Consider the following 22,035-nt stretch of genomic DNA (forward strand, 5'->3'; position numbering starts at 1 on the left):
TGGAGAAAGCTAAATAAATGCTGTTTAAAAACTATACATTTCTCTGTGAAATCACTGAATCACCCGAAACTTTCTAATCAATAATTGTTCTGACATTTGCCATCTACCAGTATTCTTTACTACATATACACTTTTTCATAAGATACTGTTTGTCCTGGTATACAGTTAGTATACAGCAAGTCTATGTTTGTGACAGCTAACACAAAAATGAGAGTGCACCAATGGACGTGGGTAAAATAGTGACTGAATGTAATTGCAAGTCAATCTATACAAAGAGAGAACAAAATGATTTATTACTTATTTCTTCCACCACCCCCTACATTTTAATGTTCAAAATAAAAAATATATTTATAATTGAAACAAAAAAAAACATTTTGATAATATTTTGATCAACTACTTCATTGGTTCACTATATCTCACCGACAGCTCCTCCCTGTTCTTTGAACCATGCAACTGTTAACAACTCTGTACTCTACATCAACAGCACAGAAACCATGAGTTTCACTTTTAGCAATTGTGACATTTCTGAGCTCTCAGGAATTGCAGAGAATCGCTAATGTAGTTTGAAATGAATTCACTATGGTTTGCCAAGGTTTCAGCTATTCTGTAGTATTTCTGTAATTCAGCCACTAGAGTGCACACTCTGATAGAGCCACAACTTAAACGACCATGGCTGTGAGCAAACACACCACAGTCTACAGGTGCCATGTTTTATATATGTGGCGTTCACTGTATGTATTAAAATACCTTCAAGAACCGGTTGATCTGTCGACTCTTGCCTGTACAGTGGCAAATACTGAGTTTGATTTATATGTTATATTATGTTTCCAAGTATTTCCAGTGCTTTCAGCTAATTCCAGTGAAATTTAAACCTAATCCTTATTTATCCATCCTCTGATTGTTTAGTTTTAAGTGAACCTCATGAGTTCCTCTGGTAGAGCATCATTAGGCCAGAGCACCAGTATTGGCAGGCTGTGTAGACGCTGTTTAACCTCCTGGACTCTTTTCAGTCTGTGCTTCATCTATCATCAGCAAAACAAATTTCTCAGACGTCACATAACCATAACCAGTTTATTCTAGTACAATGTTGAAATATTTTTCAACTGGTCAGAGAAAAGGGGCTTTGGTTGTGGGTCACTAAAGTTTGGGACACCTCCAAAGAAATCTTGGTGCTGCATGTTTCTACATCTGTCCTTAATCAGACTCATGGCTCCGGTCCCACAGTGCCAGATGACTGTGCTGCGGTGGACCTGCTGAATCACAGCACACACGGGATGGAAAAATATTTCAGCCAACTTTTTTTTTAAATATTTCCAACCTGAGTCAAAATAACAATTCCATATACTATTTTTCATAGCTGTTAATAGTTTGTCTTAACTGTTCATGGTTGGATTATGTAACATGCACCTAGTTGTAGTGGAGAGACAAGTCACAACTGAAGTTATAATACCCAGGAGCCCTGTAATGTGTTAATAATGTACAGCACAGAAATCAATCATGTATCTGCATGCATCCTGGAGTATTTACGCTGTCTGGATGCTCAGTGAGAATAAAGAGAAAAGAGCAGGATGAAGTTTTATGAATCTGTTTCCATTTGTACCTAGTGAGCCTGCTGGATTACAGCATTTTTTTTCTCACTCTTGCCTCCCCTCCCCCAACTCCTCTCTTTCTCTCCCTCTCTGATGTCATTGTTTCCTGCCCAGTAGATGCTGACGCTCAGCTCAAGGCTGTGTGCACAGACCCTTAAACTTAATGCATACTGCTCTGCTTATGCTGACCTGTAGGAATTTACGGATATACAAATAAAAGTGATGTCAGGTCCATTAAAAACTCGAGTCTGTTAAGTGCACCAGTTTCTGTGATGCAGTTAAACTGTGTGGAAGTTGTGCGTGTGGTCAGTGTGAACAGACCCTTAACTCTTACTTTAGGGCCTCTGGTGCTCATAGTCACTGTCTGTCTCTGTCAGTCATCCACTGAGGTCAACTCAACTCACTTACATATTGTCTGAACAGTTACAATGTAAGTGGCCTGACTTTAGATTGTTGTGTCTCGGATGTGACCAGTACTTTTACTGAGTTTAAGTATTTAAACCCTGTAGGCTACTTAATAATGAAGTGTAATTAGTAAAATTTCTCATCATGCAAATAAAATGGCCCCTGTGAGCATAATGTTTTATCAGATCAGTCTCAAGAAGCCTACCATAACATTAGCAGAGTTCAATACTCCCCTTTTTCCTTCACTACAGTTGTTTGACAGCTGTAGTTAATGAATTAAGATTTCAAATTTATTAAAGATTTAACTACCCAGTACATGTATGAAGTAGGCTACATAAAACCTAACCATAACCTGTGTACCATTCATTTAAAAATGATAGTGAAAGACTTCTACTAATAATAACTAATACATTATTCTTATTTTTTCTATGCAAGACCTTTACTTGTAGAAAGATAAAAAGTCATAAGCCATAAATACAGTGTTGATCAGTTCAGTGCACTCAGACCAGTAGCTAAGGTGACTAATGTTAGCTATAATGTGAGCTAACGACTGTTTCTACCGTGCCACTGACATGACTCAGCGCAGCATCTTTGTGACTCTGCTCTACTTGTGCTACCGTAATTTTACACTACATTTTACAATACTACATACAGCCATTACTGTTTTTAATTGCTATGTAAGTCACAGTTGTCTGTTCACCTACGTTAGAGTACCATTAGCCACCAAATAAGCTAATTCATCACTTACAAATTGAACTATTTAGTTGTAAAGAGAGAAATGTACAGTATTTCTTACTTCAGCTTTACATAGTCTTACTTTATGTAGCTATTGAACCACAGCCTCAAAACTATAGAAACCTTCCTTCCTCTGCACAAATGAAAGACATGTCTTATCTCACTGTGGCTTTCCTCTGGCACATAATACAAATAAATAAAAATGATTCATGTACTGTTTTCTATGCTTTAATTTGGTTTTTATTACTTGGTCTTAGTACTTTCCACACACATTTCTTTCTGTATTGTGAAACAGCTTTCAGTGAAAAGTGTTTTCCAGCTAGCTGCTCCCCTGTGTGTGACTGTGTCCTCGCCAATTTAAAAAGGCCTCTGCTTGACCTTACTGTAGTCTGAATTATCTGCTGCATTCTTCACAGTCCCAGTCATATCCCTTATCACTGCATGCTGCAATACAGTTTACTTAAAATCAAATTCTCCATGGTCTGTTTTTCCTTTGATGGAAACTTTCTGTTTCCCTGCCCTCTCTCTGAGTGTATGAGCTGAATTATTTTACCAGGTAGGCCGATGTGTCTTTGCAGGCACTTGAACGGTTTCTCTTGTGTCCTGTGTGTCTGTCTTGTCTGAGAATGTGCTCAGTTTGAATCCCATTCACAGGGAAATGCTCTGATGACTGAGCAGAGTTAATAGGACTTCAATGGGCTGTAGGAGTGTTTTGATTACTCCACTTTATTCAAATATCAGACATTTCTGGATAATAAACCTCTTCTCATGGAAGAGTGCAGGTGACGATGGAGGCTTTTGGAAAACTGGCGCAAAAACTCGGGATGACGTCATTGCATTTTGCAAAGTGTCTGAATAAGCAGAGTAACATGTTGCCTTTTTTCTCGGGCAGATGTTGTAGCCTACTCAAGGTTAACTTTCCGCCTCCTTAATTTGAAGAATTTAATATGTGATGATAACACATACTCTGATTTTATTGTATTCTTTGGAGATTTTATTCCAAATGTTGTCGTTTCTGTCTGACATCTTCACCGAGAGCACAAAATAAACATCACCTCCAGCATTTGGAGTGCCTGACAGCCTTTCCAAACAGAGGAGGAGGATAAGGGGTGGCAAAGAAAACACCCCCATCTTAAAAGATTATAATTGTATCATCTGCTCAAACTATTCTGTATGCAAGTGTATATGTGCTCCTCCATGGCCCCCTTGCTTGCCATAACTTTTTCTCCAGAAAAGAAGAGAGCGAGCTATACACCACTCTGAGGAAAGAATGACTGAGCACCGCTGAGACGAGATGGAAAGCAAAGATTCACTCCCAACCAAAACAAGTCCTGGACTGAAAAAGAATTTATGTTCTACTCCTGCTTGTTTTCATTTTCTTTGAATTCCTCTCTCTAATGATTAGCGCTGTTTGATTTTGTTAACACACACACACACACACACACACACACACACATACACACATATATCCCTCTGTCCTCCCCCTTCAGCCCCTCTCTCCTCCTCCTCCTGTGGAATTCTATGTCTGAGGAGTCACTCCTCTCTCCTGCTGTTCTGCTTATTGGTGAGTCTGCATGGGCGAGAGCTCTCCACCGAGGAATTCGACAGGAACTGCAGACTAAAGGAGCTGGCTTCTTTCTCTGACACAGGAGGTGCAAATCCTACAGTCTGAGGCCTCATCTCCCTCATTGTCCCCCCCTATCATCTTCTGTCTGAGCCCTGCACCTGTTCTGACTCGTCAGCCAGGTGAGGGGGATCCTCTATCTTACTCTATTTTTTCAGCTGACCATAGCTGCAGGGCAATTAGGAACCCAGTCTATTCATTTGAGTGGGTTGCTCCTTTGCTCTCTCTCTCTCTCTGTCTCTCTCTATAACCCACCTCCCTTCCTTCCCTGCCTATCCCTACCCCCCTCCCACTCCATCTCTGTCTAGCCCAGCCTGAGTCTGATTGACACTGTGGCTGTGGGGACTTGTGGAGCCGCAGACATTTCACTGTTGGAGTTAAAGTGTGGATCACATGAAAAGGACACGGGGGAGGAAAGGGTGAAATATAAATCTTGCGGAGGACTGAGGAATTGGGTTGAGCGTTGGACAACTGAGACAGAGAGGTACAAACTCCAAACCAAAGGATTCTGCAGCTGGAAGAGCAGCAGGTATGAGAAGCCAGACTGTGGTTGTGTCTGTGGCTCTGCTGGCCCTGTGCTGTCTGCTGATACCCAGAGGAGGGGAGAGCGCTGGGGGGATCGTTTCTCTCCGACAGCCTGAAGGGGAGAAGCAGGCAGGGGATCAGCTTCAAAATGAGTCCCTGGATGACCCAGAAAGTGAGCAAGGAGTTGCAGAGGACCCACACCCACTGGCAAGCAGCAGCAAGGTCAAAAGAGACACAGAGGAAGCTGCGCAGGCAGGTGAGTGGAAAAAAAAAAAATCTAAATTGACTTATAAAAGCACTGGTGTGTTACACAGACGAGACTTCAAAGATGTTCAGGTGTGGTCTGAGTTATGACACAGACACACACCCATTTGGTCGCTGACAGCTCCAGCAGGCATGGGAAAGTCAACGTGCTGATCTTTCCCCTGCTACACAGCAGGGGATAAACAGGCAAAAGGGATTTTACACACGCCACACAAGAAAAGAAGGTCATCTTCCAGACAGATTTTTATAACGCTGACCTTTTCCCCGCCTCCGTAGCAGTAACTGCATGATTAATAACAACTCTGTTGTGCACTTAAGTTGGAAGAATGGGTTCCAATGACTAATACTCATAAGTGATAAACCTATTTTCTTTCCTTTCCTTCCAACTGAACTTCACATGTAATACACATCAGCTCAAAGTGGCTCTTTAATGAGTCACACCGATGGGTTTGCTCTTTTGTGGTAAGATGTTGCTGAGGTGAGAGTGATATGTTTATTAAGTATCTGGACATATTTTGTCATTTAAATGGAATTGTGGTTAATGGAGCACAACTAATGGAAAGAGAGGGAAGTGTTTTCCATGGAAGTGCCTCAGGACTCAGACAGCCTCAGAAGGAAATACTAATGGACCTCAAGCAGCCACTGAAATGCATCTGGCTGTCTGGATTTCCCCTGGCTGTGTTGCCTTTTGATATTGCAGGGAATAAATTATTGTGAAATTTCAAATTCATTGCTTATCAATGACACAGACAAAGCTACAGATTGTAATAACATAAGCTTTATGAGTGGCTTTAGTACTCAATATGAATTTGCTTTTATTGATAAGCAAATTGGGACCTTATTGGTATTGGCAGACTGTGACCTGCAAAAAACACTGTTGGAGTTTATCAAGAGAGTCGTGAAAAATGTTCTCTCTGCTCATGTTTTTCTTATGTTTTTAGGGCTTTTGCACAGACTGAGGAGAGCACCAGAGGAAGGCAAAAAGAAGAAGAAGGACAAGAAGAAGAACAAAGAGCCAAAGGACCCCAACGCCACCAAAAAGCCCAAAACTGACAAGAAGGGAAAGAAGAAGGACAAGCTAACAACCACAACTCTACCACCAACCACCACAGGTGAGGACAGAGCAGAGCGATGAGCCAAGTCTGAACTTGAACGACTTGGACTTGAATGAATGTTGTTAACCTTGTGTCTGTCAACTGCCTCAGCCATCCCAACTGAACCACCCACTGAACCTGAGCCGTACACCGACTACCCCTATCCCGATGTTGGTGAGTGACACACGCTTAGAAACTGTATGAAATTGATTGGGGTGGGGAGGGGGGGTTAAATCTTTAATTTCAATTTCAAACTCCTCCATAGCCTGATTGATACTGAATTTGATTGGATCCCATGAAAAACTGCAACAGTCTATCCCTATTATCTCAAAATATAGTAAAGGTTTGGAACAACCCTTTTCACCAAAAAGACAAAGTGTAAAGAATTTAAAGGGGAACTCCACCCATGTCACACATCAAAGTGTGTTTACAGGTCTGACTACTGTTTAAAAAGGTCACATAAACCATTTGTGGTCCAGTAGAAGCTCCAGACTCAAATTTGATTAAGTGCCAGACTTAGTTGGGATTAAACACTAAAGTCTGACAGAGAAAAAAAAGATCTGGAGATGTGGATGCATAAATAAACATTTTATGTGCAAAACTAGCCTAAGACGTGGAATTAGCTTTAAATTCATCATAAAAATAACAAAAGGCTGGAGTTTAATCATAATACAGGCCAAATGCTACAACATTTAAGATGAATAAGAACTATAAATCCCTTGAACAGGCACACGCTCCCTGCGTATTGCTAAGTACAACTTTAGATGCCGACATTCCCCTCCTATATAGTTCAAGTTTAAGTTTAATATAGGTTTAATATAATCTGAGGTTAAACTTGAGAGCCATACAAAAGGTATTTGTCCAGACATCTGAGCCTGCCATCAGCCAGTCTTTCCATCTGTTTCTCTGTCAGAGGATGATTACTGGAAACCGGACGATGACTATTGGGACGCTGATCCAACACCATCCGGGCCTCGGCCCGAGACTGAGACCACAGATCTTCCATATGACTACTGGAAGCCAGAGGAGGGAGACCCAAGTGCTCCTGTAACAGATGCCTATGAAGACTACTGGAAACCAGATGAGAAAGAGCCGTCCACCGCAGCGCCCGACGGGTATGACGACTACTGGAAACCAGACGAGAAAGAGCCGTCCACTTCAGCGCCCGACATCTATGATGACTACTGGAAGCCAGACGAGAAAGAACCGTACCCTCCTGTGACTGATAACTATGACGCTTACTGGGAAGAGGTTCAACCAACGCCTCCTGCTCCTGAGGTTGATGGGAAGGTTGGGACAGATGACAGTGATTACTGGGATGCCACATGTATGTCTAAGCCTTTGTTTCTCCTTCCTTTGTGTAGATCAAGGATGTTTGTAGGGTGACAGTTGAAATGAGACATGACTAGCATGAGATAGATGAAGCAACAATGACCTCTGTGGTGAGACCACTGGAAGTCGTTGAGACAACAAAGAAACCAGATATGACTACTGAGACAGGGTTTCACCAAAATGAGGCTTTGACATTTTATTTTAGTGAAAAGAAAAATTCAGAATTTGCTCAACTTTAGGACCAACTAGTTGTGTTGACCCTGTTTAACATATTCTGTCAGGGAGCTGAAATTTTACTGCATGTCAGGGCAAAGCATTTGCTCAAAGGAAAACCCAAGATTAATTCATTTGGCTAATTAGCTTGTTGATGGGTTTGTTCATTACTGTAGCATTATAACATATCAATGAAATAATCCTAGATTTTTACTCGCCACAAAATAAGAGCACAGACTTCCCAGTGATTTGTTGGTCAGTTAACTGAACAGCCAACTTTATCTGTCTAATATTTACTAGATGTTGTGTTTAGGGACTTAGCAGAGGTAATGCCTTGCAGAGAGCTAGTGGATTTGTGGTCACATCCACCTGTCACTCAAATTACCATGCCCACGATATTGCATAACTTTAAGCCCCAAGGTTGAAATATATCCTTGTACAGAGGTGATGAAGGAGGAAATTAACGATAGAGGCTAAAGCCGTGTTTTTGTACCAGGCCGTAAACGTGGTGATTTCTGCAGTAGAATTTGGTATTAAAACATGGGGATTCACTTTTAGGCATTAAAGCACTTCTACATTCCCTTTACTTTTCAGCCTCAGAGGTTTTGTTTACTTGTTAATAGCCACATCAAAATGCAATAGATCCCAGCTTTTAATTGTGTGACATTATGTAACTTGTTGCAGGTTGAAAGAGTGATAATCCTTAAATTAGAAGAAAGAGTTAAGTGTGCAGGATAACTGGATTTTTGTTACATTGTAAAGTGTGTGATTCATCACAAATCCTTCTGACTGATTCACTGTTGGTGAAGCAAGAGGATGGCTTGGTTTGTTGCCACTTTTTTTTCTTTCTTTTTTTACCAGATTGTGATCTTTGTTTTCTTTTCTAGAGTAGCCTACAAAACTTGTAATCCAGTGCATAGTGAAAAATCAGTTTGAAGATGGAAATTCCTATGAAAATGTATGTCGACCACACAACAGATGCAAAAATGATACACTTTCATCTAATGTTGCTGTGGCAACAGAGGATAGTTCATTGATTCATTGTGGCTAAAATTGAAAACAGAAGACCTGATAGTCTCAGCAGGTCGCCGTACTGTTTCCAAATAAGGCTGAATAACGAATACCTGGTGACTAATATCCTGTACGTCATCCAGACTTCATGCTGAATACTTTTATTACAGTTACTATCTCCTCCAGCTTCTGACCACCTGAAGTCAGCAGTGACTTAACTAAATTTCCACAGGATCAGATGCTGGAAACAGTGTGTAGTGTAGCTCTGTGACACTTGTCTGGACCGAAACCGGACATGCTGTCATTACTCTGTGTTTCCAGCGTATGTACTGTACCTCTGCTCTTCCAGCATTTCCACTGACCCATCACATTGCTTTTTCTATTACATTCTCCTGTTTCTCAGTCCGTTCCTGACACAAGCAATCCCTTTGTCTGACCTTCTCTTTTCTTTCCACTCTTGCAGTCGAGGCGCCAGATAATCTTCCGTTCCCTGACGGTAAACAGGTCAGCCCTGAAATCATCGTAGAAACTCTACCAGGTAACTGCTGTCACTCACACATTCAATTCTCATTCAATCAAAATCCATCGGTCTATAGGTACATTTTCCAATTGGTCGATTGACTTGTTAGAAATCTTCACTTTAAGTTGAGTTGCAGATGTCCATACCATCTGTGCCTTAAAACCGGGGGCAGATGAGGGATCAGGAGCTATTCAGCACATGGGAATAACATTATAGTGAGTCTATGAACTAACCTGCCCCACTTTTCAAACAGGAGTGGGTGGATTTGCTTAGTTCCGCAAGGTCAACAAAACTTTCCGCAGTTGTGTTGCAGAGTTTAAGAAAAATAGCCCCTGCTTTCATATTACCACTGTGTTATGATTCTTGTAAACGCAAATTAAAGATTTAACAACTTAATTACATGGTGGGTGTTACAGTGGCATCCAAACAGAGAACACTTGTTGTGGTTGAATAAATCAGGGCTGTACTAACCTGTAAAACTTCTTAGATTCAATTATGTAATCTCATAAAATCTCACTCGTAGTGTGGCGGTGCCTCTGAGTGAGTCGTCTGACTTTGCGCTTGTTTGTTTTTTTCTTCTACACAGATGAGCCCACAGCCACTCCTCCCTACGAGGGGACGTGGTATGATGACTACGATGAATATGGAATGAGTATGGACACATGCACACACACAGACACACACACATACATATACACAAATGTTTTGTATTAGACCCACTGGTTCTGCCAACAAAGCAAACAAAAAAAAGAGACAAACAGCAGCCAGGTCAATAACCCTCCAGACTTATAAAAGATCCTTTGTGTCCTTTTCGCTATTTATGGTTCCTAATGTCTTATGAAAACTCAAAAACATGGACATACACTCCTGGCCATGGGGCTGGCGTGTTTAATGATATTGCAATAACATTATCCATGATTTTTTCATTTCCCACAGGGAGAAAAGAGGACGAGACTGATGAAAAATGGATAGAGAAAGAGAGAGAGAGAGCAAGGAAGGAAAGAGAGAGGGAAGAGAAAGGTAAGAAAACCCAGATGTGAGTTCTTCTTATATAACACAACTCTGCACTCTCATGTCAGACTACATGAGACACTGTGGTTGCCAAAGCAAGGAACATGGGCTGTGACCTAAATGCCAAAGCAGTAACAGATAACAGCTCAAAGGTGCTAGCTCGCTCCCTTGGATCGCACTTCTGTTTATAAAGGAATGCAGATGTGATTTCTGACCAGGCTATGGCAGCAGGACTTTGGTACTTGCTTTGACTTGCGTGATAGGGACAAAAGTTCAAACTTCCAAAACAAAATGGAGATTAGGCTTGTAAAAAAAAAAAAGAAAAAAAGTTGAGAAATCTCTTGTGAGCTGGACTGAGAGCAAAGAGGGTGAGAGGGATTAGTGTGAGCGATGAAGGAAAGAGACAACAGGAAAACATGTGATGCAGGAGTCTGAAGTATTCAAATCACATTCAGCTCTTGTTTTCTGCCACGTGTCTGCTGCGTGCACTGAGGTTGCCTGGTGGCTGAGGAGTCAAGCCTGGAGCCAGTGATATATAACACTGTCAGGGCCGGTGTCAATAGGGCACTTCCTGTGTGCACGGATCACTGCAGATCAGAGTGAAAAGCACAAGTTTAGATGTTTCTGATGGTTGTGAGTTACCTTATCTGCAACACTGGGCCACGAAAGCAGACAAAAGTGTGACTGCACATACATGTATCGTCGTGTGTGACCATGTGTATGTTTATGTGTGCTTGTGCGTGTAGGACATGTGCAGTAGGCGAGTGATTTTACAACACTCCCCCCACTGTCGGTAAGACTTTTGGCAGTCATATTATAAACTAATAAATAATGATAGTGATAGATGGGATTCTTCTTCAATAGTAAGCTCTCTGGGTCAGGATGATCTGAGTTTGATCACATCACAGCACACTTGGACTTGGGAGGAAAATCCCAACATCTGGGTTGTTTTTTTTGTCTCTTTTACCGCTCTCCAGCTCCCAGGTCCTCTCAGGGGATTCTTTCAAAAATAATGATGAGTTCCTAGATGATTTCTGGGCAGAAAGAGAGTGAGAGAAATATAGTATACCCAGCCAGGATACAGCAATTTATTTTACATTGAGTTTTGCTGATCTCTGCCAGCGAGAGCGGAGAAGCTGAAGGAGGCAGAGGAGCGTGCCAGGAACAGACCACGTGTCTTCAAAGAGCCAAAGAGTAAGTTGACATCTGTTTAAATCTGGAGAACATTGTATAAGCTTTGCTAATACACTTAACATGACGTCTGATTCCTTCTGTTGTGTCTGTGTACGTGGCAGAGTGTCCTCCCCTCGGTATGGAGTCCCATAAGGTGGAGTCAGATCAGCTCACAGCCTCCTCCATGTCTCAGTATAGTTTTGCACCTTCGAGGGCACGCCTCAACATGCAGGTACACAATCAGACAAGGACTCGCTGGTCTGGACACTTGTATACACCACAGCCATCACTTACATACTGCCAGGCCTTTGGAATAAACACCAGCTACCACCAGCCACATGTTGGAAAATAATTACTGCTATTACAAAGTCTGTCACTTCCAGCAGCTGCTTCGGCAATTTATGTTCAACAATCTTAATAGTCATGAGAAATGTCTTAGCGGCTAAGTAATTAACTGGGCAGATACATCTTCTACTGTTTATCACTGCTGGTTTCTTACTCAGAGCGATCGCAGAAGCTGTGACGTGCATGCAGAGTGTGAATTTACACAAGGGTACAGTAGATGTGCAGTGTGTCACTCAGTCAAAGGCAGCGTGTGCTCTGGCCTCTGTGATTCCCAGGGCTCTGACGACGAGGATGACATGAGAGGCGGAGCGTGGTGCGCAAACTCCGAGGACAGAATCCACTGGTTTGAGATAGACGCTCGCAAGGACACAGAGTTCACCGGCGTCATCACTCAGGGACGAGACTCCTCGAATGGGTAAGGGCGAATGCACATGCAAACACGTGAACGCACCTCCTCATCTGTTCCTAAATTCAACATGTTGCCGGCGTTGTTGTTGTCTCCTTACAGGACCGACTTTGTGACGTCCTACTTCGTGGCTTTCAGCAATGACAGCAGAGAATGGACCACCATCCATGATGGATACGCTGACTGGGTGAGTTCACCTACATTCGTCCCACTTCCCTGAGGACTGTGCGTGATGTCTCCTCTGTTTTTCTCTGACTCACTTTCCCTCTTGTCCAGTTGTTCTTTGGAAACAGTGATACGGACACTCCGGTGATGAATCAGCTGGCAGAGCCCGTGCTGGCCCGCTACATCCGGATCATCCCCCAGAGCTGGAATGGCTCTCTGTGTATGAGGCTGGAGGTCCTTGGCTGCCCCGTGCCTGGTGAGCTTCACACATTAACACACACATACATGCACATGCACTAAAACACACGCACACACATTTAATTAATAATGTATTTTTGTTCCCTTCCACCTCACAGATACAGTTGCTGCTCATCACAGGCAGAATGAAGTAACTCCAGTGGATTACTTGGAGTTCAAATATCACAGCTACTCAGAAATGGTTTCAGTGAGTAGTACCCCTGCGCATGGGCCTCTGAACATCATCTACAGGAAATCCTCAGCTATTTTTCCAAAGACTAAAACAAAACAATTTCTAAGGAACAATTAAACACAGAACCAGTTTCTCCAGTGCACTTTAATGTAAAATGATATTAAAAACCACTGCAGGGAACTCATTTTCTCACAATTATTAGTATTTCAATCAGTAGAGGGCAATAAGACTTTCCACACTAACACGATGTTGCTTATTGTAATAAAGAGCTGCTCCATCAACAATGTGGAAATGTAATTATAAAGAATAATCTGCATACAGTCTGTTTCAATGTGTGGAAGCTCAGACATGCTCAGACGTCCTCTCCAAAAACTCACTTATGGCCTTTGGCTTTCAAACCTACAGAGAGTTCTAACTTGGCCTGATTTATGTCATTTTAGTGTTGCGTTGTTGTATCTTTGACTATTGTGTATCTTATATTTCTATCATTTTGGTGCTTTACAGTTTAGTATTGTAAAGCACTTTGTCTGACCTAGACTGGTTTTTAAATGTGCTATACAAATAAATGTGACCTTGAGCTTGAATCATCTCACAGCTTATGAAGTCAGTACACGATGAGTGCCCCAACATCACCAGCATCTACAGCCTGGGCCGCAGCTCCAAGGGACAGGAAATCATGGCTATGATCATCTCTGGCAACCCCACAGAGCACGAAATAGGTGGGAAAATGTTGTAACCAGCATGAAACAGCCAGATAGAACTGTTTCGTTAAATTGCTAGTATTGCATTATATTTCACAATGCTCTCGGAAGGGAAAAAATGTGAAACCAGCTGTTTTTTCTAACACTGAAATGCTGATTGGGTGAAATTAAAACCTGACGACTGTTGGGTCTCGGCAGCACCGCCCGTGATTCCAGGAAATCCAAATAAACACCAGGTGGAAGTCAGCAGATTATGGTCAACAGACACTCATCCACAGTCTCTTCCGTCTTTCTCCACAGGTGAGCCGGAATTTCGCTTCACGGCAGGTCTCCATGGAAACGAGGCGGTGGGTCGGGAGATGCTTCTGCTTCTTATGCAGTACCTGTGCAAAGAGTACAAAGACAGAAACCCCCGAGCCCAGCGGCTGGTGGAGGGGATACGCATCCACCTGGTGCCCTCACTTAACCCCGACGGACACGAAGAAGCTTTTCAAGTGGTCAGTGAAGAGACTCGGTTTATGATGGAAGTGGGATGAAGTGGGAAAAAGGGAAACAAACAGGAAATGCCAGTGAATCATAGCTCACTCACTCTATCCAATTTCTCCTCCTGCAGGGATCAGAGCTGACCAGTTGGACCACCGGACACTTCACTGACAGCGGCTTTGACATTTTCCAGAACTTCCCAGACCTGAACAGCATCCTCTGGGATGCTGATGATAAGGGCATGGTGCCCAAACTTACCCCCAACCATCATGTCCCCCTTCCAGAAAACTTTGAGGCCAACAGCTCGGTAAGAAGGAGAGTTCTTTGCAACTCCGTACTCAGAAATGCTGAGGAATAGGGCCTCCATTTGTGGACAAAAATCAATAACACTCTAAAGTAAACACACTGCACTTTCAAGTGTTTTTTTTCTACGATAAAATGGTTCTACGAAAACATCTGGAGTGTATCTTATGGCAAAAATCATGGCGTCCTGTTCTTACATGGTGCTTCCCTCGACTATCTGTGTGATCCCATTCTTCTTTTGCTCCAGATTGCTGTGGAGACGAGGGCCATAATCTCCTGGATGAAAAACTATCCATTTGTGTTGGGTGCAAACTTCCAGGGTGGGGAGACAATTGTGGCCTATCCTTATGACAACTTGCGTCTCAACAAGCCCGCCCAGAGCCAGAAACCCCACAGCCGCAAGAAGAGACAGTATGACTTAACTCTCTCCCTCTGTGTTCTGTCCTTGTTCCCCTGCTCTACACATGTCTTTCCTTCCTTTCCCTGTTGTCCTCCTGGGTCAAGGAAGGAAGGAAGGAAGGAAGGAAGGAAGGAAGGAAGGAAGGAAGGACGAAGTGACAAAGGAAGGAAGGCAGGCAGGAAGGACGAAGGGAAAGAAGGAAAGAAGAGATAAGGAAGGAAAGAAGGACGAAGGGAAGGAAGGAAGGACGAAGTGAGAGATTGGAGGAAAGAAGGAAGGGAAAAAGGAAGGTACGATAGATGGAGGGAGGGAACAGATTGGGTCAAAAAGGAAGGAAGAAGAAGTAATGACGAAGGGTACAAAGGAAGGAAGGACTGAAGGAAGGGAAAAAGGAAGGAAAGAAAAATGGAGGGAAGGAACAGATTAGGTCAAGGAAGGAAGCAGAAGGACGGACGAAGGAAGGAAAGAAGGAAGGAAGGAAGGAAGGAAGGAAGGAAGGAAGGAAGGAAGGAAGGAAGGAAGGAAGGAAGGAAGGAAGGAAGGAAGGAAGGAAGGGAAAAAGGATTGTGGAAAGAAGGAAGGGAGAAAGGAAGGAAGGAAGGAAGGAAAGAAGGAAGGATGGAGGAAGGGAACAGATTGGGTCAATTTGACCCAGAAGGACAACAAGAGGGTTTTCCTTCTTCCTCCTGCTGTGGCTACGGCCAAGTGAAAGAGTTCATCATAAGAGTCATTTCTTACAGGTATGAGGAGGACGGGTTTGATGTGACCGAATGGGGCAGGGGCTACCATGAGGAGCCAGAGGAGGACTGGAGAAACAGGGGCTACGCGGAGCCAGAGGAGGATCGGAGGGGTCAAGGCTATGAGGACCACGGTTACGACCATCATGGTTACGACCGTGGCTACGAGCGTGGCTACGAGCGCGGCTATGACAACGGCCACGAACGAAGTTACGACCACGGATATGATCAGCACGGTCACAATCAAGGTTACGGCCACAGAGAGGAAGAGGAGGATGACAGAGGAAGAGGAGGTGGAGGCTACCAGCATGGAGAGCCTGAGGACGAGCCTCGAGTTATCGCTGATGAGTCGCTCTTCAGGTGGTTGGCCGTCTCGTACGCCTCCACGCACCTGTCCATGACACACAACTTCCACGGCTCCTGCCACGGGGGAAACTCTGCAGGAGGGCACGGCATCGTCAACCGGGCTAAATGGAAGCCAATCACAGGCAGTAAGTGGAGGCAGCGCCGTTGTAGAGGGGAGAAAGGTGATGATAATTCTAGGGGCCCAGCAACCAGTGGGGCCCACAAAAAACCCCAGTAGTCTAATCTTTGTATGACTGAATTATTCTGCATAATATGACCCTGACTAGTACTCATAGTAATGCTGCATTAACATCAAAACAAAGTAAATAAAAAATGATAATACATACTTATAGTCTAAGAAAAAAAGTGGAAAAGTCAGGGGACAGGGGCCCACTTAAGTATTCTTTCAGGGGCCCAGAATTCCTAGCAACGGCCCTGAGTGGAGGCCTGCTGGCCTGGTTTAACCGTTTGCATATGTTTATGACACACCCTGGTGGACAATTTGTGCGTTGCAAGCTCTAGGTTTTACTGATGGGGTGTGTACTTCCCTCTAGGCATGAATGACTTCAGCTACCTGCACACCAACTGTTTGGAGTTATCCATATTCCTGGGCTGCGATAAGTTCCCTCATGTGAGCGAGTTGGCACAGGAGTGGGAGAAGAACAGAGAAGCAATGCTCATCTTCATGGAGCAGGTCAGTAGCAACAAACACAACATACAGACCAGACAACCCTGAAGAAGTGCTATCTAGTCATCAAGTTACAGCACAATAAGACAATCTGACCAGTTCAATTTACCAACCAAGCCCTTTCATATCTGGTGGGACGGTTTTATGGGTCAAAGTAAAAGAAAAAAAAAGACTCTGGTGATAGCTCCCAGAAATGTAATAAAATAGCAACAATTTTGATCTGAGAGGATCTTCTGTCAGTTTCTCTAGTTTCTCTGTTGTTGTTTTTTATCCACCAGCTGTGAAAATGTTTTGGGATGTGTGAACTTCACAACCCCCTCTCAGCTACTGTACTCTCCCTCTGTCTCTAGGTGCATCGCGGCATCAGGGGCATCGTAAAGGATCAGCAGGGGAACGTCATTGCAAACGCCACTGTGTCGGTAGAGGGTGTAAACCACGACGTCACTACAGGTGTACAGCCCTTCCTGTCTTCACCTCCCTGAGACTCATCCAATTTTTTAGTCAGCTGGAAGCTAAATGTCTGTCCTCTGTCCTCTGCTGTTATAGCTCCAACAGGAGACTACTGGAGGCTGCTGAACCCAGGGGAGTACCGCGTGACGGCTCGAGCTGAGGGCTTCTCCCCTGTGACAAAACTCTGTGTGGTGGGGTATCAGTCAGGAGCAACCACCTGCAGCTTCAACCTGGCCAAGTCCAACTGGGATCGCATTAAACAGGTACGGCTTTGCCATCCATCCACACCCCATCACCATCCCTCCACCCCAACCTACCCACAATACACGTCAATCAAAAGTACGTCATACAATTTAATGTCTCAATTTATCTGCAGATTATGGCCCTAAATGGAAACAAGCCAATTCGACTGAGCTACAGCAACAACAGGGTCCACTATCCAGCTGTTGTTAATGGCAACAGACGTGTGGTTGACAACAACAACAACGGATATTCAGAGAATTCACGACTCACTGCCGAGCGACAGAAGAGGCTCAGGATAGCTCGTCTCCGTCGCCTTCGGCAACAGAGACTAATGAAGCTAAGGCCGACAACAACGTTACCCCCGACGACAACAACACCCACAATTCCCACAACACCAGAAACCACCACCTCCTGGTACGACTCGTGGGCCGTTATGGAGGGACAGTCCTCGACGCCTGGCGGGTTCACAGACTCCATCCTGGATTATAACTACGAATACAAGATCGACGACTATTAAACCAAACACGCACAGCCTGTTTCTGTAAACATCTGTCCTCTTCTACTTGTAGTTCTCACTGCCTTGTTGTACTTGGAGCAGGTTGACAAAGAATGAAAAGAGGAATCCTGTCTTTGTATGACATCTGAGCAATGGGAATGTACAGAACATCTATAATAATTGTGTAAAGATAGTGTATCTATTACTTAACACTTGAAGCAATGACTCTTCACAGAAATTGACCCTGTTAATGAATGGTATCATCTCAGTTTGACAGTTCGCACTGCGCTTTTCCTGACTCATTGTCTTTTTTAATGAAGAAATGTTTATTGTGAATGGACATTTAAAAAAGAAAAAAAAGAAAAAAACATGACATGTTGGCAGAAATATTTTTTACAGTATGAACAGTCACTAACGGTGTGTAAAGCATTTATTAACAGTCGGTAACAGAGTCAGAGGAAGGACGGTGTATTCTGTCATATTTCCTCAGCTACAGCTGGAATAGAGGAGTTGTTTTTCAAATAAAGGCTTGTTAATAGAAAATGATTGTGATTTCTTCTTTCAGCACCTTCTGTGAACACTGATTTCTAATTTTAGAGCAGAATACTAAGATATCAGTGCTGTTTATGCTCTTATGGTCTTGTGACGAAGCTCGCCTTAAAAAGGAAACACTGATGCAATTTTCTAAAGGCAGTTTGTGACCTTCGTGATACCAGACAGCAAGAAGACTGTGATTCTTGGCCCCATGTAGATCTGATTAGACTCTAGCCAATACATGAGTAGTGTCCAAGACGTCTCAGCATGTTGTACTGTGTGTGGTTATGGACCTTCAGTGACTGATGTTCATTTCACTTTCCTCATCTTCGTCAGCAGTGAAGGCAGAGAAGCTGACTGGCTCACATTCAAGAGTGCGTAAATTGACCAGACAAGCCGTTTGGGTGCTGCTGAACTCTGGGACAGTAACCAACAAAACTTCCTGGCCATCAGCACCTGGCAGGGACAGGAGAAGAAATACACTGAGTGACTCTAGTATAAGGGAAACACTTCAAATAGAATATGCTTGAAATAATGTAAACATGTTGTTCGTTGCTCTATACTGACCTTTGATGAGCTTGGACCCAAAGGTTGGGGCGTTGCCACTGAAATATACATGGGGACACTCTTCCAAGATGAAAGGGTCTTTTTGGTAAAATGGGTAACAACCTGATCAACAGAAAATAGTGTGAATCATTTGAAGCAAAATCATCCAGAAAGTGTGTGTTTTATTATGCATCGACTTCACTAACCGAGTGTATCAGGGGCCGTAGGGGCCAGGTGGCTGAGCCGTAGCGTTTCCTCCAGTATTTCAAGGTGACTGTCCATGCTGCTGTACTTTTGAATGTCAGAGACGTTCTGTCCTGATGTCCCCAGGAACCTTTAGTGGACGCAAACAAGAGCAGAGTCCTATAAGCATGTGTGTGCATTTAGTTTAGACAGAGCAGACAGTGCATGTGTGTGACAGTGCTGACCTCACTCCATCAACGTTGGCCTGGAACGGATTGGACGCCAGCTGTAGAGTGGGGTATACTGAGGACAGGGGGAACATGCAGCGGTGGAGAGGCTGTTGTGGGAGGGTGTAGTTGGTGGGGTCATACTGGCCCGGCATTACATCCACTGGAACAGAGGCCTGGAAAAGGACGGGAGTGGCATGTAACATGACATTGCATTATGAGTGTTTTAAAAGTGGTTCTCTGAAGTTACAGAATAAGTCATATCTTCTCATTTCTTTGACAATTTATCTGTCACTGTCTCATCAATTACTTTGTCTGTACAGTGTCAAAAAAAACAACATCCAAGTGCCCTTCTTAATGTCAACTCATTCTGAAAAAGTAGTGAAAACATACACTCAGTTGGACGTTTATGAGGTGCTCCTAACTAAAACTAAGGTGTGGTCCTTTTTAAAGGTTATAATGTTTGAATTCAAAATGTTTCTGGCAGGTAATGGTTCAACTTTCTGGTTATTTTGGGAGCTGCAGGTTGAGGTGAAATTAAACAGTTTTGCAATATTCAGACAAATGTTTCCACTACTCTGTCCACACCGTTTACATCAGTGAGGGAAGGATAAATAACATCTCTGTACAAAGAAATAGAGTTCAACGCCTGAACATTATTGCAGCCTCCAAAATACACAAAGTGAAATTAACAGCAACAGATTGAACACTCGCTGCACACTAATGTTCCAGGAGACTTGGATTTACTGCAAAGTTTAAACTAAGTGGACATAAATGAACTGCCAACTGCGTCTAAGTCCATATATGTGAGGAGCAAACATGGACTCACCACCAGCTGAAGCAGCAGCTCATCCAACAGACGCATAGCCTCCACACTGCCAGCCTGAGACTTCTTTGTGAGGTATTTAGCCTAAAAACAGAGAGAGGGTAAAATAATACTTGATATTTTTACATATCTGATCCCCTCTTCACTGAGAGAGTAATACTATAAACACAATCAAATGAGTGCCAAGGTTAAACCCAGGTCTAGTTCCTCTCACCTTCGTTGATGCATCCTTGTCCTGAGTATTTTGGCTCAGGAGGTTTCCAGCCAGCAGGACCCTGGAAATTGTTGCTGCTCCACTCTGCTCCCCCTGGTCACCAAGCTGACCGGTTACCATGTCAACCAGCAACTGCAGCCCCAGCATACTGTCGGCATGAGTACTGCCAAGACCCAGTCCCGAGGCCAGAAGCACAAACCTGAATGAAGACAGACAAGGGTCTTTAGACTCCATCATCACAGACGGCTGGGACTTAGGTTCTGTGGCTGTAGCTGTGTGTTCACCTGTCTGAGCTGAGTGCAGGTCTCGCTGACTGCAAAGGGAGATCAGCTGTGCAAAAGTCCTCAACTGTGAACTTTCCGTCGTTCCTCTCAGCTCCATATATTGCAATGATACTACCTGGTGGAGAAAACAGAAAATGACATACAAGACATGCATCCAATAGCGAGTTGATTGTGATGCAACAACCTTAAAAAAAAAAAAAAAAAAAAGGTCCTGACCTGTCACACACTTGTCTCTGTTGATTTTGCCCTCAAGTTTAATCCTCTGGAGCTCATCCTCAAGTATCAGCTCATCTGTGTCACTGATGTATTTGGTTCGAGCTGGCTGAGGCAGCAGGTTGTGCTAAAGGGGAAAGAAAGAAAACAGAGGTGATGCATGGCACTTCCAGGAGAGCCGATTCAGGGAGTCTGCTGGTAAGATTCAGCCTGTGTCCCAACCTCCTCACTGATCTCTTTCAAAATAGATGGCTGCAATTCCATACGCTTGAACAAGGTGCCCACAATGCAACACTGCTCTCCTGTCTGAAGATCACACAACTCCCTGATGACCACATCTGATCCTGGCAGAGACAGAGCAGGGCGACAGATGAGTACACACATGAACGTATGAACAGAAATGCTTCCCCACAACCCACATAAAGGTTTAAAGATGACCTGTACTTACCCCACTTCTGCCGGGCTCTCTCTGACAGCAGGGGCCTCATCTGCATGAGTCGTGCTGCATAAATATGAGCATACTGACGACTGAAGCTTCTCTCCCCAATTTTGTAGCGCTCGGCGCACGGATTGTAGGCCAGCGACGTCCTCTCAAACACCGGCCCCTGGTCGTCGGAGGCAGGGCGGCAGAGCAGAGAGGAGCCCTCCTTCTGGGCGCTCAGCTCTGAGAACATGACTGTCCTGCAGCAGCGAGAGGAGAGGTGAGCAAAATGTATCACAATCTTTAGCTGGCGACACGTTAACTGCTGATTTTAACAACCTGACAAATCTCATGTATTAGTCCGACGTCAGTGACAGCCGCCTTTTGCTGCTTCAAAACATGTCGACTGTTAAGTAGACAAAATATTCACGACCTTACCCTTGCAGGAGGAGAGTCGGACTTCAGCTGCTGCCCGTGTTTACTTGGGTATTAAGTTGTATTTTATTTTTATTTCCCCCTTTTCTTTATATTTTGTCCCGTGCGAGCGAGCCAAAGATGCAATTCCCGCGAAATCACCCGCTCAACATACCGGAGTTTTCAAGACGCGTGCGTGTTCTCGCGAGAAAAACGCAGCTGTGGTACCGCAACACAAAACACACACAAAAAAACGTACAACAGATCATCTACATCAGCGTTCACTGGAAATGAAACACACTTACAGACATCGCGGATGCTATTACTTTTTTGTTTGTTTACAAATAATAGGCTGGTCCAGTGCATGGATTTATTATGGTCCAGTGTCTAACTTGTTTGTTTGTTTTTTTCTCAGCGTCGCACAAAAACTACGTCATACGTTCATATACGCACGTCGCGCTACGGTGAAGTCACAATAGCGTCGC

At 43.7% G+C, this 22,035-nt stretch overlaps 2 protein-coding genes across 4 annotated transcripts; one reads left to right on the forward strand and one right to left on the reverse strand.

Annotated features, from left to right (window-relative positions):
- The first annotated feature begins 4,291 nt into the window (after positions 1 to 4,291).
- On the forward strand, positions 4,292 to 18,416 carry aebp1b (AE binding protein 1b). The gene is made up of 22 exons (XM_083978895.1): positions 4,292 to 5,134; positions 6,084 to 6,254; positions 6,348 to 6,410; positions 7,150 to 7,563; positions 9,256 to 9,330; positions 9,899 to 9,964; positions 10,249 to 10,332; positions 11,446 to 11,517; positions 11,619 to 11,728; positions 12,117 to 12,256; positions 12,350 to 12,434; positions 12,524 to 12,668; positions 12,769 to 12,857; positions 13,438 to 13,561; positions 13,844 to 14,040; positions 14,157 to 14,333; positions 14,577 to 14,740; positions 15,470 to 15,957; positions 16,366 to 16,505; positions 16,850 to 16,949; positions 17,046 to 17,212; positions 17,326 to 18,416. The coding sequence occupies exons 1-22, from the start codon at positions 4,885 to 4,887 to the stop codon at positions 17,707 to 17,709; spliced, it is 3,705 nt and encodes a 1,234-aa protein (XP_083835021.1). The 5' UTR covers positions 4,292 to 4,884; the 3' UTR covers positions 17,710 to 18,416.
- A 36-nt stretch (positions 18,417 to 18,452) lies between these two features.
- Positions 18,453 to 21,959, reverse strand: pold2 (polymerase (DNA directed), delta 2, regulatory subunit). 3 transcript variants are annotated; one of them, XM_083978900.1, is made up of 11 exons: positions 21,856 to 21,959; positions 21,164 to 21,396; positions 20,938 to 21,059; positions 20,719 to 20,842; positions 20,503 to 20,617; positions 20,219 to 20,417; positions 20,008 to 20,088; positions 19,197 to 19,354; positions 18,975 to 19,102; positions 18,790 to 18,891; positions 18,453 to 18,678 (listed from the first exon to the last, which is right to left on the reverse strand). In XM_083978900.1, the coding sequence occupies exons 2-11, from the start codon at positions 21,387 to 21,389 to the stop codon at positions 18,518 to 18,520; spliced, it is 1,416 nt and encodes a 471-aa protein (XP_083835026.1). In that variant the 5' UTR covers positions 21,390 to 21,396; positions 21,856 to 21,959; the 3' UTR covers positions 18,453 to 18,517. The 3 variants fall into 3 exon arrangements, with proteins under 3 accessions (XP_083835026.1, XP_083835025.1, XP_083835024.1); XM_083978899.1 differs by lacking the exon at positions 21,856 to 21,959 and adding an exon at positions 21,575 to 21,695; XM_083978898.1 differs by lacking the exon at positions 21,856 to 21,959 and adding an exon at positions 21,476 to 21,611.
- Between the last annotated feature and the right edge of the window lie 76 nt (positions 21,960 to 22,035).

Source organism: Trachurus trachurus, assembly GCF_905171665.1.
Source record: "Trachurus trachurus genome assembly, chromosome: 9".
Classification (NCBI taxonomy): domain Eukaryota; kingdom Metazoa; phylum Chordata; class Actinopteri; order Carangiformes; family Carangidae; genus Trachurus; species Trachurus trachurus.

What these genes read in the sequence shown, in the direction of transcription:
- aebp1b (XM_083978895.1), top strand. Translation starts at nt 4,885, where the DNA reads ATGAGAAGCCAGACTGTGGTTGTGTCTGTGGCTCTGCTGGCCCTGTGC. An exon ending in ACGAAGAAGCTTTTCAAGTG is followed by an intron (nt 14,041 to 14,156) that starts GTCAGTGAAGAG and finishes CTCCTCCTGCAG; the next exon opens with GGATCAGAGCTGACCAGTTG. An exon ending in ATGGAAGCCAATCACAGGCA is followed by an intron (nt 15,958 to 16,365) that starts GTAAGTGGAGGC and finishes ACTTCCCTCTAG; the next exon opens with GCATGAATGACTTCAGCTAC.
- pold2 (XM_083978898.1), bottom strand. An exon ending in GAGAGCCCGGCAGAAGTGGG is followed by an intron (nt 21,060 to 21,163) that starts GTAAGTACAGGT and finishes TGTCTCTGCCAG; the next exon opens with GATCAGATGTGGTCATCAGG. An exon ending in TGAAAGAGATCAGTGAGGAG is followed by an intron (nt 20,843 to 20,937) that starts GTTGGGACACAG and finishes TTTCCCCTTTAG; the next exon opens with CACAACCTGCTGCCTCAGCC.